Here is a 17,119-nt window from a genome sequence, read left to right on the forward strand (position 1 = left end):
AATAAAAGCAGATCAGAATAGCAATAAAACCAAAATGGCAATAAATGAAATAAGTAAAAATTTTCAATTAAAATGGCAGTACCAGGGCAGTAACCAAATTTTATTTTCAGTTTTTATCAATCTCCTATGATCATGTTTGTTACAGGAGTAATTTATGAAAATATTCAACCTATTCATTTAACGATTTTCATATCTAGAAACAGAAATAAGTATTTGGTTAGGAATGATTAAACATTTTGGTACATACAAAGAAATGTATGTAAGACAGCTCATATATTTTTACAGGTGTATATGCTCACCTTTCCTGTAGTAGCCATGATTAAATAACAATGATTTAACCATTAAAAAAAACATAATTATAATAAAATTCTATAAATGGTAATTGTAGTTAACATTGGTTATGCCAAACAGCGAACTTAATTATTTTTCTAAGTGGCATATGTTTTCACAAGACAAATCTAAACACAAGATGCTTAAGTTGTTTTTGGTCGTTTGAAAAAATCTGATTACCATGACAAGAATTGAACCCAGGACACTAGGATTGGGTGGCAAGCATCTTAAACTACAAGCTTTTTATCTCCACCACCATCATTTGTGTTTTATTATTATTATTATTATTATTATTATTATTATTATTATTATTATTATTATTATTATTTTTACTGTACCTACAGTAATTTCATATAGGCCTACATTGTGCTAATTGTGATCCTATGTTGGGTTGTTAGGCTAAAACTAAGAAGGTTTGCCCTTTTTCTACTTGGATTGTTTATTGCCATTTTGACTTGCTGTCGGTTTGACTCAAATCTGCTAAATATTTAATAAATTACTGCATGGTAAAGAAGCTTTAGAAAAGAAAGTACCACAGCTTTTACTTCTTGTATTCATTTATGTAATTCTAAATTTATGCTTCATCTGTTGACCAGTCAAGAAGAAAATTATTTATAGATATGTCATAAATATAGTTGATTTGTACAGTAAACTTGCCGAAGTCGACTTTGCCATAAATCAAATAATTTTCTAAGTTGATCTAATTTTACACGTCAAATTGTTGTGTTTTCCATTAATTAACAATCTGTAAGTCGACTTTTATCTAAGTTGAACAATATTTCAATGGTATTTTGGATTCGACTTAGGCAAGTTTAGCTTATAAAATTTTACTATTAAATATTTAAAGAGAAATTTACAGCAAATCTTAAAATTCACAACTTAAATTTTCTCCAAAAAAAAATTATTGAAAGCCTAAAATGTTATGTTGAACAACATATTGATCCCTCTTATCTTTACAGTCTGTATAAGTTTTGACATTCCATTTTTCACACTGTAGTTATTCTATTATAGTAACTGTTAAATGCACCCACTATCAAATCCATCGAACGTAGGGTTTATAGTAATGCAAATGTTATATGCAAATTTTATGTCTCTGAAATATAGTTGTGTGATATCACTTCCCCCAACAACCCTATGTTTATATCTCTATATTGCTCATCACACATGATCCATGACGTCACATAATGACGTCATATCGTTTGTATCTTTAGCAAAGTTGTTAATCTATCGGGTAGTTCAAGCAAATCTTTATCGTCTGCAACTTCACCTTTCTATGCCTCTTAAATGCACTACTTTTCCTACACCGTATTCACGTTTGTAGAAAAGTGAAAGATGTTCGAACTTGGTAAAATTTTAGTATAGTACATTCACACTTGTCTTCCATCATATTATATTCTAATAAAGTCACATTTCTAATCTAAAGTCAACGTTTGTTTTGTTTATATGTTGAGTAGAAAATCGAGTATAGGACGCCAGTTAAATTTGGTATGGAGCGCACTGAGTGCAATAAAAGGATTACATTTCACAGAATTCTCCTCGAGTAATCAAAATTTTGGTTCTGGAACCCAGGATACTTGTGTATGGGTGACACATAGTGACCAGAGAACATGATTCAATATTAATGTTTCAAAGTTAACGATATTATACCATCAGGATCGTCAAATTTGTAAATCCAAAAATGAATTACTGTAATAGTATTTAATAAGTTAAAAACTTACTATCAGGCGCGAATAATGTGCTGACATCACATCATTACCAGTAAGCTGAGTGGTCTGTGCAAATAATAGATTATTCATTCATACAGAGTAAGCAATTGTAAAATTTAAAAAGTTATTAGCACATCTCAGATTAAAAAGAAAAAGAATGCTCGCTTTGATCTGTGTTAACCAAGTTAATGACTGTGGTTTAATTAACATTTGCGTAGTTTACAGTGAGTACAGTAATCATAACACGTAAATTAATAGCCATGAATACGCGTATGTCCCACAAACTTGCAAATTCACTTACGATTACGCTGTTTACTTTCCCACACGTTCAGTGGCCAGCCCATCTCCCCCCCCCCCCCCCCCCCCCGAGAAAAATTACAATTCGTCGGAAAGAAAAAAATTATGTATTTTCTACATATTAGTAGACTTTAAAGTCGACAAACTAAATAAATCTTTGAAACCCCTAAATTTCCATATTTCTCGGAGCTTCGCCCTCTGGAACACTTTCGAGAGATTTTAAGAGCGACGACCGATCACGCCCACTTTCTCTCGCCTGGACGTGCCCCTTTCCCGTAGGGAACGTCGGACCCCCGTCGGGAAAATCCTGGCGCCGCCCATGCATACGTTAGCAACAATGTCCAGAGGGCGGAGTTTAGCAAAAATTACCGAAAATCGCCTATTTCAACGTGTTGTAAAAATATTTAGCCCAAACGCATGAGTTGTGAAATTTTGATCATTATAGGCCCCAATCCTGAGTAAAATACTGCTGGCATTAAACCATCATGGAACACATGGAACCTCTTATGTTAAATGTACGCTGGGTTATTGATAGCAATCTTTTAGATCAATATCTGCAAATATATTTCTGAATGCCCAACATCGGAACATAAATAAGTCCAGGCGTTAGAGAACAGTAAAATTTGAGGGGGATATATACATAAACCGGTAACAGAGAGGGTTCCTGTGTGAAAGTTTTGCCAACTAACCGAGCCCTTAAAACTCGTAGAGGGTCCAATAAAAGATGAAAGCAGTGTTTGCACTGAAATGTAAATAGATATACAGCATATATAAATATTTATAGTTGACCACATGCAGAGGTGGAAGTATATTAGTCATGTACACTACAGTATGCTACAAACATTTTGAACAATAACGGGAATATCATACACAAACATACATGTTTGTTCACTGTACATAGCTGTACAAGTTTGCTTGTGTTTTGCTGACGTAAGTTTGCGATAAATTTTCAGTTGGCATCGTTGCCTTGGTTATTATCTCTATAATTAACTTCTTATAAAACAATGAGCACTGGGATTTTTCATCATCATTTTACTGTCCCCAGAAAGATAACCTAGGTAAAAATCTCAGGGATCCTACTTTATATGACTCCATCTTGGGAAAAATCATGTGCACTACGTATTTGAACTCGTGGATGCTGGACATTCTTTATATCACCTCATTGTATCATTTTCTTTGGCCTTCTAAATTAATTTCATATTTATAATTATAATTCCGAGATATTTTTTTTTTCACAAAATCAAGATCGATGTTAAAGGCTAGGTATATTTTTGCATTCGTAACTTTTTAGATGTAAAGTTGTTGTTTTTTTTATAAGTTTACTATGTTTAATAACAATTTGTATTAGAAAGTGAGCCACATTTGATTTATAAGAAAGTTTACTTGAATCATTATTGTTCATTCTTTAGTATCTTTATAAACCTCTGTAATTTCTAGTGAACAAATAAATTAAAATATTAAAAACCTTGGAGTTTTTTGAATTCTCGAATAAATTATTGTGTATAACACGGTCGTGAGCGCAGATAGCAAATTCATTCATTATTTTATTATTTATTATTTAAAACTATTCTAGCTACCCATTCAGGACTAGCGTTCGTAGTAGACTGGTGAATTAATTTGATCACGGAATAGGAAATGTAGATCTGATAGAATCGGTCTAGACCAACAACCGTTCGGTTGCTAGCCCAAAGCGTCACATGATTTTATATTTAATAGACATCTATCTGACAAATCATACCCATTATCAAATATTTCGACACTTTGAATGCATGACAACCTATTGTTTCAATGTACCACTGCAACCATACAGTTAGTTCTAAACAAATCCTTAGCACTTCGTCAACAGTAGAACAGCATAACCTTTCTGTAGGAATAGTTTGGATGTAGCGGACAGTTAACTAATCTACCCAATGCGGGATTAGTTTTCGGCAAAAACTGTACACGTCACATAAAGGGTACCGTATTCCACCGTCGTTAATCCCTATCCACACAACCAAATTATATTGCAAGGAAATGTTACATGCCTAAATATGGTGGTGATGACATCACATCATGACCATATATAGGCACATCATGAATATATATAGGCATACAACAATGTTTTTGCCGAAGAAACTTTGATAATCTGGACAATGCTTTAGAATATTGCACATTTCTTGTAAAATTGGATACCATTATGTAACAGTTCATCAATACAAGTAATACAATAATACAGCCTTCCTTTCGCCAGACTCAAGGATTAAGTCTTTTGTCGCAGTCTATTGTATATTCTTTTTCATAGAGCGGGGCAGGTTTGCCTTCTGTTTGCCAACCTTGGATGCTGGGGCAACGCAGGCGACCTAGGAGGATCAGTCTTGTTTTCAGTTAAGGGCATAAGTACGGACGGAAAGCTACTATGCTTCGGTTGATGAATGTGAACATTTAGAATACTCATTGCTCGTTTAATTTTCCAAGTCCGTCTTTGTCGGTTAGATTTCTTAGTTTCAGCCAACAGTTCACTTGCGAGGTTTAACACCATATCGTTTATTCTATGAGTGTCAACTGCAGCAGACATTTCGTAGAATTTCCAGTTCGTTTCTCTGGCTAGAGTGAATCCATCTTTGTACGAAACCTGGCGTCCTTGTTCAAGCTCTCTTTTATTTCCGAGGAGGATTACAGGAATATGGCTCTTATCACCCAAAAGCAGTTCCTCGCGGAAGGATTTTGCGGCAGCGAAACTTTTCTCTGACGTAATTGAGTAGACATACAGAACAGCATCGGCATTTTTCAGATAGTTATCCAGTACGTCCTGCGAGAGAAAAAATAATTTAAAACGATTAGAATGTAATAATTTGAAATTTCAATAATCATAACATTTCTGGTGTATCAATATCAAATATTCCAAATATCTATTTGGCCAAACTGTCTTTAGATGCGGTTCTGGTTATTACCAGTAAAGGCACATTTAAAGCATTCTACATTGCGATTTTCCAAAACTGAAAACTTTCTTTGGTGCTAATGTATGTTGGCAATGCCCTGCAAAATACAAATCTTAACAACACTAGTATTACATTTAGAATCTACAATCTTTCGATTTTAATATTTCAACCCCTATTCGTATTACATAAAGTAAGACCTGCTATTTGTAAAACATTTTGAATATTCATATTAATGACGTTACCTGTCCTGCTGTGTCGAATATTTCTATTTTGACGGTCTTTCCATCAATTATCTCATGTTTGTCGTAACAGCATTCTGTCGTAAAAAATACAAATAAAAAAATTATAACTTTCGCTTTTATTGTAAACTTGTGTTCTTGACTACAGTTCGCCCTCCAATTCGAGACCACCTCCAATTAGAGGACTAGCGTTTTGTTAAAAGGTTGAAGATTGTTATTTGGGTCTTTGGAAAAGTGGTATCGAATTAGAGGGTCTCAGATTTAGAGTGGTCCCGAATTGGAGGGTGCACTGTATTTTATTTTAATGCGCATTTGAACACATTTTAATGGAATTTGCACACTATAAATGAATACATTATTATTATTATTATTATTATTATTATTATTATTATTATTATTATTATTACAGTGAGTACAGTAATCATAACACGTAAATTAATAGCCATGAATACGCGTATGTCCCACAAACTTGCAAATTCACTTACGATTACGCTGTTTACTTTCCCACACGTTCAGTGGCCAGCCCACCCCCACCCCCCTCGGGGAGAAAAACTACAATTCGTCGGAAAGAAAAAAAATTATGTATTTTCTACATATTAGTAGACTTTAAAGTCGACTAACTAAATAACTCTTAGAAACCCCTAAATTTCCATATTTCTCGGAGCTTCGCCCTCTGGAACACTTTCGAGAGATTTTAAGAGCGACGACCGATCACGCCCACTTTCTCTCGCCTGGACGTGCCCCTTTCCCGTAGGGAACGTCGGACCCCCGTCGGGAAAATCCTGGCGCCACCCATGCATACGTTAGCAACAATGTCCAGAGGGTGGAGTTTAGCAAAAATTACCGAAAATCGCCTATTTCAACGTGTTGTAAATATATTTAGCCCAAACGCATCAGAGTTGTGAAATTTTGATCATTATAGGCCCCAATCCTGAGTAAAATACTGCTGGCATTAAACCATCATGGAACACATCGAACCTCTTATGTTAAATGTTCCTAAATTGAACACATTTTAATGGAATTTGCACACTATAAATGAATACATTATTATTATTATTATTATTATTATTATTATTATTATTATTATTATTATTATTATTATTATTCTATTACAGTATCTGAGGTGGTCAGTCAAACAAAGCAGGAACTTGTCATTTTTGGCGCATTCAGTATTATTGAATGTTAACTACTTCAAAATACGGACTAAACTTACAAAAAGATATCTCATGACGAGTGTCTATAAAATATAAAATATAATTTGATGTACGATAACATTCCTTAATACACCTATGAGAGACCATCACAAGTAATGATATGATAATACTCGTTTAGAGATTCGGAACGTTAAGAAACACTTACCTAAATTTGGATCGTATTCATGCAGGTATCTACCACAGAGGAATCGTACAGCAATAGCTGTAATGGAACGAAATTCCGTTAAAGGAATTCATAGATGTAGGCCTATACCCTACTGTTTAATTTTAGTATAATGCTGTCTGTTGTGTTACCTTTTGTTTCACATTTTATATTGTAACTCTCTGTAGCGCAATCAAAACGTGTACTTTAAAAATTGTTTTATTTCTATAAACAATTCAGCTTAGACGTTATATTAACATCAAATATAATAACTTATTTAATAATTTTGCTGACTACAGCTTTCTGGCTTTGTCCATTTATTTATTTCATTTCATAAATACAATGCAAAAATCACTATAAAAACATTCAAAAAATATTTGAAAACAGTACAATAAATAATTATGATTAAAACAAAAAAATACAGTTTTTACATGTTTTAATTTCTGGCAAAATGTTGATGGATTTGAATCTAAATTTGGAAAATCTATGTAATTCATGACAAATCAAGTTATATTGTTATATAAACTATAGGTCTCCTCCAATTTAAGACCACTTTTGGGACCAGGGTTTTCATGGTCTTTATCAGCTTTGTCTGTAATTAGAATAATAAAAATAAGACATTTGTTAATTTGGGACCACAGAAAAGCGGTCTTTAATTGGAGGGGTCTTTCATTACAGGCCTAAATTCACAACAAAATTTAAATGCCATGACAATAATTGATTACAGATTGTTTCTTCTTGCTTTGTGACTTTAGTTTTATAAAGTTGTGTTATTTGGAAATCGTTACAAACAACCAAGGATGCACTTATCAGCATTGACATATTGAAATAAAGATATCTGTAATAATACAACAGGCCAAACTCATTAGCAGATTTAAGACCTCTTGTCCTGATTTGTTTACATAGACCTCGGTACCCAAGCAGCTTAATTAAGATAGAAAATAAATGAAAATGAGATAATAAAATTCATTAGTACTCTGATTGATATGCCGACGTTTGTGTGTGTTGAGATTAAGACATTTCAAAAAGATAATTAACAGCACACCCAAGGACCAATCTTACACGCCTACTATCTGAGGTACGTGTTGTCTCCCACGTTCTAATCATATTGCGTGTGCCATTAAGGGTTGTGCTTAGCAATTGCAAGTCTTAGTTATATTTTTGACAACTCAGATCTGTTTCATTTAATTTTCAATTGACATAAGGAAACAAATTGTACTTAACACAGTAATTGTCGGTTAACTTCTGGCAAAACATATGTAACTTTTTTTTCTAAATAGGCCTAACTTCTTTATTTTTTAATTATACAACAAATCACATAGGATTCATACTAAATCTATGGTAATGCATTTTTTTTTAAATTTAATGATTTAAATGTGTTCTGTCAAAATTAGTTTAGTTATAAGTCCAAGGAGAAAGCAACTGCCAAAATACATATTGTCAATCATATTTCATAGTTAAATATATATATTTACAAAATACCTATATTCTCTTTAAAAAAAATCTAAAAATAAGTATAGCAAACTTGAGTACTGTTGCCTTTTCTAAATAAAATATATCCTAAATGCTTTGCCAAATTAGGCCAACTTACCTGATTTTCCAACTCCTTTCTCTCCCAATAGGACAATCCTGAGTTTCAATCCAGAGCTCCCTTTCTCACTTCTCATTGTAGAAACTAAATTTGTTTTTCTCGTTGAGGAATTAGCTTATAGTGTATTAACATTCTGAAATAAGAATGGAACGGTTGTTAAATTTTGTGTGTAGCGTCTAATATATAAAACATAGGCCTAACCAACGTAGACCAATTTGTGGCTTCCTCTTCCAAGCGCGCCTCTAACCTATTGATAGTTTACTTTTCAGTTTGGTTGTACACATTGCGGTTACCTTTTTCAAAGTTAACATACAAAAAGTATTCAAATGGATTAAAACTTGAACAAAATTAACTAACCTCCTAATTACCCAGGACAAACTCTCAAAAAGGTCTCTTGTCTGTGAACTCCAAAGCTGTGCACTTCCCCCTGAGGTCAGTTCTCTTTCATAAGCAAGTGTATTTTACAAGACGAGGACAGTTAGAAAAACATTATTTAGATGATTGCTGTAATTTTGGTTTTCATTGTACGATCGTTACAAAGATAAAGCGGGGAATTTTTCAAGTCTCGACTTGATTTTCTCCTTCATGGAATACAATGTCACTTCAAAACAATTGTAGTTCCCTCCAACTAGGTACTCAATCTTTATTATGGTTTTAATTGACAGGTGGTTGAATAGAGCTAGAGAAACCTGCATGGTTGGAGCTGAACGAAACCTGGCATGGGGTGGTCACCCAGCAACCACAGCACACTATAATAAAATTTGCGAATGTTGTGAACGTTTTGGTCTAGGATAAGTCAGAAAATACTATTTAGTGTTATCCCATGACTTTTAACAATCACTTTTAATGACACAGTTATCATATCGTTACCACTTTCACATTTTGTGATTTACCTGTCTTACTGTACTCTCCAATATCTGGGAGAAAAACAGTAGAACTATGTAGTAACAGATCAGAAAGTTAGAAAAAAAATTGATTAAAAATTGCAATAGAAGCGCGGGGCAACAATGTATATCTTATGAAAGGGCAAAATTTGGAATAATTTAAAAGATGAATTAAAAGAGTTAACTACAATAAGTAAATTTGAAAAGCAATTGTTTCAGTATCTTATAGAAAAATATAAAAATAAATGTTAACAATGATAGATGTTGTTATACTATTATTAATATTATTTTTTTCTGTATTATTATTATTATTATTATTATTATTATTATTATTATTATTATTATTATTGTTTTATTCTTTTTGCAGGGTTATATATTTAAAGCATTTTCTTGCTTATTTTGTAACTTTTTCTTTATCTGCTACCATTGTATTTCTTTTGCTGATAATTGTATTGTTTATATTGATATTGGAATAAAAGTTAATTGAATTGATATTTTCGTAATTGAAAAATCCTGGTAAAAATTAAGTTACATATAGTACGGTATGCGTTTAAGTAAACTCGGTAACGTGGTGAATGATTATCGAGTTCATTTAATTGTTGTCCTACAAAAATTTGACATTGACTTAGACGTTACCCAAGCAAAGCATAATATTTTAATTAATCTTGTCCTTTCGAGAGTAAAACGCTTTTAAAGTTAAGGACAATTAATAAGCTATACAACAATTACACAATACCGTATGTAGAGATCATTCAACCCTTTAATTAAATGAGCATTAAAAGGAGATTGGCACAGAATAAAAGTACGTCCATTATCTTGCTTATAATGTTAACACCTAACCTTGTCGTTAGCGCCAATGCTCAATTTTATTCATATCATCTGTTATATACGTACTTTTTTTCTATGACATCTTTATAACGTTTCAGACAACTTGTTGAAATTACTTTTGTTGTTAAGCAATGTTAAGAGTTACTTGGTTTCTCACCCCATTACCGCTGTTTGTTTCTATAACATTTAGTAAGTAAGTAATGTCGAATCATCCCGCTAAAGATTTCAGAATACTGTAATCGTTAGAATTCGCGAGGTTGATGTTTACTTTATACCAGTGGATGTGATCAATATTATTATTATTATTTTGTCTTCATTCAATTAGTCCTTATAATTATAATAAGAAAACAAACTAAAAATTGATTGACATGTCACGCAGATTGGAACCAGCACAGACACTTAGTCCATAAATCGCTGGTCCCAAACCAGTAAAAATAAAGACATAAAAAAATTAACAATAGTAGGCCTAGGCATTATTTCTTTTTAAATACATTTTCATCGAACATGCAGACATCTTTAGTTTTGGCCTTTTTATACTGTTTGTTTACCTAGTAAATGGTTTGATCTGCCAATCTCGACACTTCGAGCTACTGTCAAAAGATAGAGTGGCACCTCCTAGACACTGTCCTCAATTGTGTGAAATGTCGTCTTTAATGCGAAATTATACATTGCGGTACTTGAGCACATTTGGATTGAATGAACAAAGTTAAATATTGTATTACCCACACTTACCATGATACCTCACCGTCGCCCTTATAAAGTAACTGATTTGTTAAGAATGACGTTAATGGCATTACGTTCAAGTTAAGTACACTTACACATTGCTTCTGCAGGCGTTTGTTGTGTCTTAATTTAATCCGAATGCAGCCCGAGGGTGCAAAATTCACAAGTACAAGGCTCTCAAAATGGAGTAAAAAAGATGAGATTAAGAATAAACTTTTGTATACTTTCTATATTTTGATGATTGATTATTAGATTTCGCTTAAAGATTAGAACGAAGAAAGTGTTTTTGCCATCTATTAAAGGATGTTAAGATAATGTAGTCCGACTGCTAAGCACCTCCGAGGCTTTACTGCTGCTAGTCTTTGTAGGCCCTTATACCCCACCTTGCCAGACAATTTAGGGTTTTTTTCTAATAAAATTTCTATAGATCTTTGAACACATTTTTTTCATTCTTTTTAAATGATTTTTTAAAGAATATTTTTAATTTTTAATAATAATAATGATAATAGTAAAAATAATAATAATAATAATAATAATAATAATAATAATAATAATAATAATAATAACTGCATTTCAACAATTTGAAAAAAAAAACAAACATTAATGAGGTTGTTGAATTTGCTCTAATAACGAATTCGTTATTAGCGCAATGTATTATTATTATTATTACTATTATTATTATTATTAATATTATTGATAAATATAAACATAAATATGAATATAAATAATAATAATATAATAATAATAATAGAAATATTAATATTAATAAATATGTATATATATCCATCAAAACATATTTATTAGTATTTACACGAGGAAGGGGCACGAATGTTAAGCAGTGGTGTGTGGGCTGCATAATAAGGTAATGTAATCCTAAATAAATGTGTGTAATTTCGTTGCTCTAAAACATTAATTGCACTTAACAAATATAACGAATACGTTGTCATTTTCTAGGATCTGAGACTTCGGCATGAATATGAAATTTGTTATATCTATTTTCTTTATTTTTACATTAAATATTTGTATTTTATCATCTATGTGAATATCTGTCATAAGCTTATAATTTAACCGTTAAGAATATAATAAGGATCAAATTGTATGCTGTTTAAAATGCAGGAAAATTTACTTACAATGTCAATAAAAAGTTGTGAATTAAAAACACACAAGAAAAACAGGAAATTAAAAAAATCTGATCACTAAATACGGTACTACTCAGAATTAGAAGTGGCGCCAGGATTTGCGCGACGGAGGATGGGAGAGGGTCTGAGGTCCCCGCCGGGGAGGGGAAAATACCTCAAAAGAAAAACAAAGTGGGCGTGGTCGGGTGTCGTTCAAAAAATCTCTCGAAAGAGTTCTATGGGGACGAAACGATTTTGGAGTCTACTATTATGTAGAAAATACATAGTGCCCCGCTGGCGCCACCCCTGCTGAAAATGAATGAAATATGAAAAAGGGAACAACTTATACTCTATCTAGGTTGAGCTGATATGGGAGGGGGATAAAAATACTTACAGATATGATCGAATATTCTCGTAATATGGAAAGTTATAACAGATAGAATAGAAATTTGCTATAAAAAAAAATAATTTAATCATGTAATAAACCGTATATCTTTTGTTGATAAGTTTGCAGTATTTTCCCGGTATGACTATCTCAAGTGTTAAGCACAAGATAATTTATACAAGACATATTAATTAATTCTGTATGATATATCCTACTTACCAGTCAAAATTGCGTTGGTATGTGGATAATGAAGGATATACAGTACCCAAAACTACACTGGCACCTTGTTAAGACGCGCTATCTGCCAATGTTGCCGTGGCTGACTACTGTATCCAAATGTGCCTATCCGTGAAGTGATTTCATGAAATGCCTTCATCAGTGTTTATAGGAGGCTAAGGTAACGCACTGACAGATACTAGAAACGAATCACAGAGCAAAGGTTTCTCACTGAAAGGCTTCATTGGGTCATTCGACTATTGTGCTTGTTGTCCCGACCTTTTGTCGAGTTTTTGTGGTGTTTCAATTTGTGAAATCACCTTGTGTTTGAATAGCCAATTAAATTTCTCGTTTAACATGAATTAGGCAACGTTCTTGTATTGATCTTTTCAACTTCGGCATATATCTTCTTCATAATCACCATTTCCTAGGTAATTCCAGTCATTTGATTAATGAATCAAGCAAAATTAATCAATCATGCAATCAATCAAAATCAATCATTAAATCAAAATCAATCATTGCATTAATCAAAATCAATCAATAAATCAAAATAAATTTGTGTTTGTTATTTTCAAGATAGTCTAGGCTTCTTTTCGAGACACTGTACATATTTAAAACAAACAAGATTAATTAAAATCACGCTTGGTTTATTCAGAAGTTTAGGTGATTTAATGCCGGTTAATACACTCCCATTGATACAGACTGATGTTACAGCGGCCCTATTTATTGTTTTATAATATTAATTCAAAACATTTACAGCATTCATTTTGAAAAGAGGCCCTGCTCTTTACTTTGCAAATGTAGCCTCGAAAAAAAACCCATCTCTAAAAGAAACCCATTTCGAAAATACAGAAATACAGAAACTTTATTTGTCCAAGAAGGAAATTCGTTTTGTTGAAAAGCTCAATATATAGACAACCCATCCAAAGATCACAAAGAAAAAGAAGCCCAGGGCTTCTATTCTAGGTTTTACGGTATAGTGGTGATCGATTCACCCTACTCCGTTGGTTGTTAGAATGCAATCCTTTAAAACCATCTGTTTTTATATCCTCTACAACGCATATAAGCCTCATAATAAAAAGAGTTTTGAGAACTTTAATTTGTCATCGTGTAGGCAGCGGTGGCTACAGACATTTTCTGACGGGTCGTGACATGTCCGACAGGCGATCCGAACCTAGGGCCGACTAGAGCCTCGGTCAGGGTCCGTGAGTAAAAATTCCATGGTATGGGGTTTCACAGTGTGAGTTTTTATGGCTTAGTAAGGCCCAAATTGCGCTTTCAGAATATCGGGATCGGCAATCTAAACAGGGATAGGCATATGTAAAAAGATGTAATATGATCAAAATAACGTTATCTGAATAGGCAAATTATTATTTTTGTCCAAGGACCTCGCCGTGGCGTCGGACGACGTGATCAAGGCCTATCCAACTTGGAGGGGATGCCATAATTGATTCCTTACCCCCACCCCCGCTGGCACCACCACTGTATTTAGGACGACTTGGCGAGTATAATCAGTCTAATATTTTTTCGCATAAAATTTTAAATCAGTTAAAATCAGGGAACAGTCAAACAGTTAACAGTTTCACTGTTCCATGGTTAATATCAAATTATTTAAGTCTTTGTATGAATTTTTACTGTAGTACACTTTGGTTTAATTACACCAAGTGTAACTTTAGTTCTCTTAAAGTGTGTTATAATAATGTTTTGCGTGTGTTAATGAAATTGAGTAAATTCAGTAGTACGTACTACAAACATATCAGACGTACGTCTGATATGTTTGTTCATTTTGGTATCCCTAGTTTTTGTGCATTTATGCGCAAATCTAGTTTTATGTTGCGTATTAATGTGCCCAATAAACCTGATTGTGAAAACAGTGTATAATAAAGTGCTTTTTAATTTTGGTCTGACATTTTAAATTAGAAAATTTCTATTTTAAATACTGTAATTTATTGTGTATGCATTGAATTTTCGAAATAAAGCTTTTAAGAAAGCATCTAGTGACAGCAAATGGGGGCAAAGAAATAGTTCTACTATATATGAGAAGCTAGGAAATATAAACTTAGAAGGATTTTTTGTGTGTAACCTTTTAATATCAATGCTTACGTCACTCGACAAGCACCAATTCTTTTTAAAGCCCTGGCATGTTTAACGAGGCTGCACATAATTTCAACCTCTGCCAATTGTTTAATATCCACCGTCGTTTAAGCTTAAATGTTCCCATGATTTATTGTTTCAGTCACCACGTGATTTTGACTGCAGGTAGATTGGAAGTTTGATAAAATAGTTTAGAGTGTCTACAGACAAGCTTTGAAGTTCATGAACCAATGATAATTCCCCGCGTGTAGATTTTAGGCTTATGCCTATTACTATATTACCGCGCATCAGGGCAATCATGGTGCAATGGATGAAAAAGTGAATAAAAATGTTTACGAATAAAAAAACATCTAGTGACATTTTTCATGTTATCATAGTATCATTTTCATTATAATTATGGAGAGACCCCTGTCATAACAACGACACCATTTTGAACCTAAAATTGTTACTCATGAGCTTCTGAATAATAGGCCTAATACTGTTAGCTGTTTTCGTCTCGTTTTGCTGTTCTGTTCTGTATATTCTTTGTATGCTTCGTTATACTTTATCCTGATGTGCTCGCCGTTTTGGAGGTTTTTGAATACATTTTGAAATTTTTGAAATAATTATTATTATCATCACCATCATCATCGTCATTGTCGTCGTCAACATCCTCATGATCACCATCGTCAACATATTATCATCATTATCATCATCATGTCATCATGAATATTATTAATTAACAATTGGGAACTTATAAAACCTCTGAAACTTTTTTAAGTTGTGAAGGAATAAATACTTAGTTTCCTTATTTTTTTTACAGGAATATTCATGGTGAACTCATTATGCGTATAAAAACCATAGGCCCTATTGTGTTACGTACCGTACGGTATTCTAGGTTAGCGAGGTTTACTCTGGGCTAAGGATGCCGACCTGTGTTAAAGTTTATTAGTTATACTTCTGGCAATTTCAGCTGAAAACCAGTCAACATTTAAATACGGTGTTACCGTCGGTTAGATTCAAGAACTACTCATTTGCGAATATTGTTAAGCCCCCTGTTATAGGGCTCTTTTGAAGTGCTTATTAGTGAGTTCCCTCAGGGCTTATACATTAAGTTATTAGTTGGGTAATTTACTCTTGATTTTCAAAAATAAAGCATTACTACATGAAATAGTCAATGTTGCTAACTCAAACCTTCTGAATGCATTTATTGTGCATGTCACGTGTGTGGCTGGGAGTTCAATAGCTTGTTTACTGAGAGGTACACATTTCTAAAAAAGAAAAATATCCAAAACAATTGGCATCATCAACAGGCTCAAGTTTACTTTTCCCGAACATATTCTACTTTCCCTTTACAATACCCTTATTTTGCCACATTTTCAGTATTGCAACTTTGTATGGGTTTCTGATTATCCTTCAAATTTGAATATACTTGTTAAATTACAAAAATGTGCAGCCGGAATATACCCTCGCCCTTCCGAACTCCGCCTGAACATTTATTCAAACAACTGAAAATGTTAAAATTATTTGATATTAACAAGGCCCAACTGGCAATATTTATGTTTCAGTATAAAAAAAACGCTTCCTCTGAGTCTTCCTATGTTACAATTGTTAGATACACCTCCGAAAACCCATATATAATTTTAGAAGTACTTCTGTCCCAGTTCCCTTCGTCAGACTCAGAACAAAAATTTTGTGTTTCTGTTGCTAGTCCTAATTTATGGAATGATCTCGATGTTTCAATTAAAAATTTAGTTTCTTTACCTGTCTTTAAATGTAAAATTTAAAAAGAATACTTATCATTGTACCATCAGTAAATAATTATGGTAGCTTTTAAGTTCATGGGGTCACGAGACAAGATTGACTTTATAGTCATGATCCCAATGATGGTTTTTTTTTTTTGTTTTTTTTTTGGATTTGGGTTATTTTTTCTTTTTCTTTTTATTATTTGTATTGTACTGTATACCATTATATCCATCATTGATTAAATGTAATTTGAATTTGAATTCGAATTTTATTGAGGATGTAATGGCAGAGGTGGCTATATAAAGCCTGTTTTCCACTTGGTGAATTTATTCGCGCGAATCAAAAGCGTCGGCTGCTTCCTGAGCTCTAATTGGTTGCGCATTTTTTGACTTTGCGAAAAGTATTTCCGATTTCGCTGAAGCGAAAAACCGATAGAAAATGCATGTGATTGCGCATTCCCATGAACCGACGCTTTCGATTCGCACGAATAAATTTTCCTAACAGGAAAGCCGTTAAATTATATATAACATCAAAGAAAGGTAAATACAGTGTTCGAATAAAGGATATAATAATGCATCCGTTGAGAGCTACCGTACGCTACATGATGTATTATTATGTCCTTTATTCGAACAATGTATTTACCTTTCTCTGATGATATATATATATATATATATATATATATATATATATATATATATATATATATAAT

General features: G+C 32.9%; 1 protein-coding gene across 2 annotated transcripts; it reads right to left on the bottom strand.

Moving 5' to 3' along the window:
• Positions 1 to 3,110: 3,110 nt before the first annotated feature.
• On the bottom strand, positions 3,111 to 12,836 carry LOC117109253 (ras-like protein rasD). Of its 2 annotated transcripts, none has more exons than XM_033251514.1 (5): positions 12,595 to 12,836; positions 8,438 to 8,570; positions 6,850 to 6,906; positions 5,494 to 5,567; positions 3,111 to 5,121 (listed from the first exon to the last, which is right to left on the bottom strand). In XM_033251514.1, exons 2-5 carry the CDS (start codon positions 8,511 to 8,513, stop codon positions 4,609 to 4,611), a joined length of 720 nt encoding a protein of 239 aa, XP_033107405.1. In that variant the 5' UTR covers positions 8,514 to 8,570; positions 12,595 to 12,836; the 3' UTR covers positions 3,111 to 4,608. The 2 variants fall into 2 exon arrangements, with proteins under 2 accessions (XP_033107405.1, XP_033107407.1); XM_033251516.1 differs by lacking the exon at positions 12,595 to 12,836 and adding an exon at positions 8,795 to 8,966.
• Between the last annotated feature and the right edge of the window lie 4,283 nt (positions 12,837 to 17,119).

The sequence above is a fragment of the Anneissia japonica genome, unplaced genomic scaffold (genome assembly GCF_011630105.1).
Source record: "Anneissia japonica isolate Jap-2015-1 unplaced genomic scaffold, ASM1163010v1 scaffold288033_len957474_cov176, whole genome shotgun sequence".
NCBI lineage: Eukaryota > Metazoa > Echinodermata > Crinoidea > Comatulida > Comatulidae > Anneissia > Anneissia japonica.

Bases quoted from the DNA above. Each gene is read 5' to 3' on its own strand.
- LOC117109253 (XM_033251514.1), bottom strand. From the start codon at position 8,513: ATGAGAAGTGAGAAAGGGAGCTCTGGATTGAAACTCAGGATTGTCCTA. The intron at 5,568-6,849 runs GTAAGTGTTTCT...TTTTTACGACAG, and splicing joins TGAATACGATCCAAATTTAG to AATGCTGTTACGACAAACAT. The intron at 5,122-5,493 runs GTAACGTCATTA...TTTCTCTCGCAG, and splicing joins TATTCGACACAGCAGGACAG to GACGTACTGGATAACTATCT.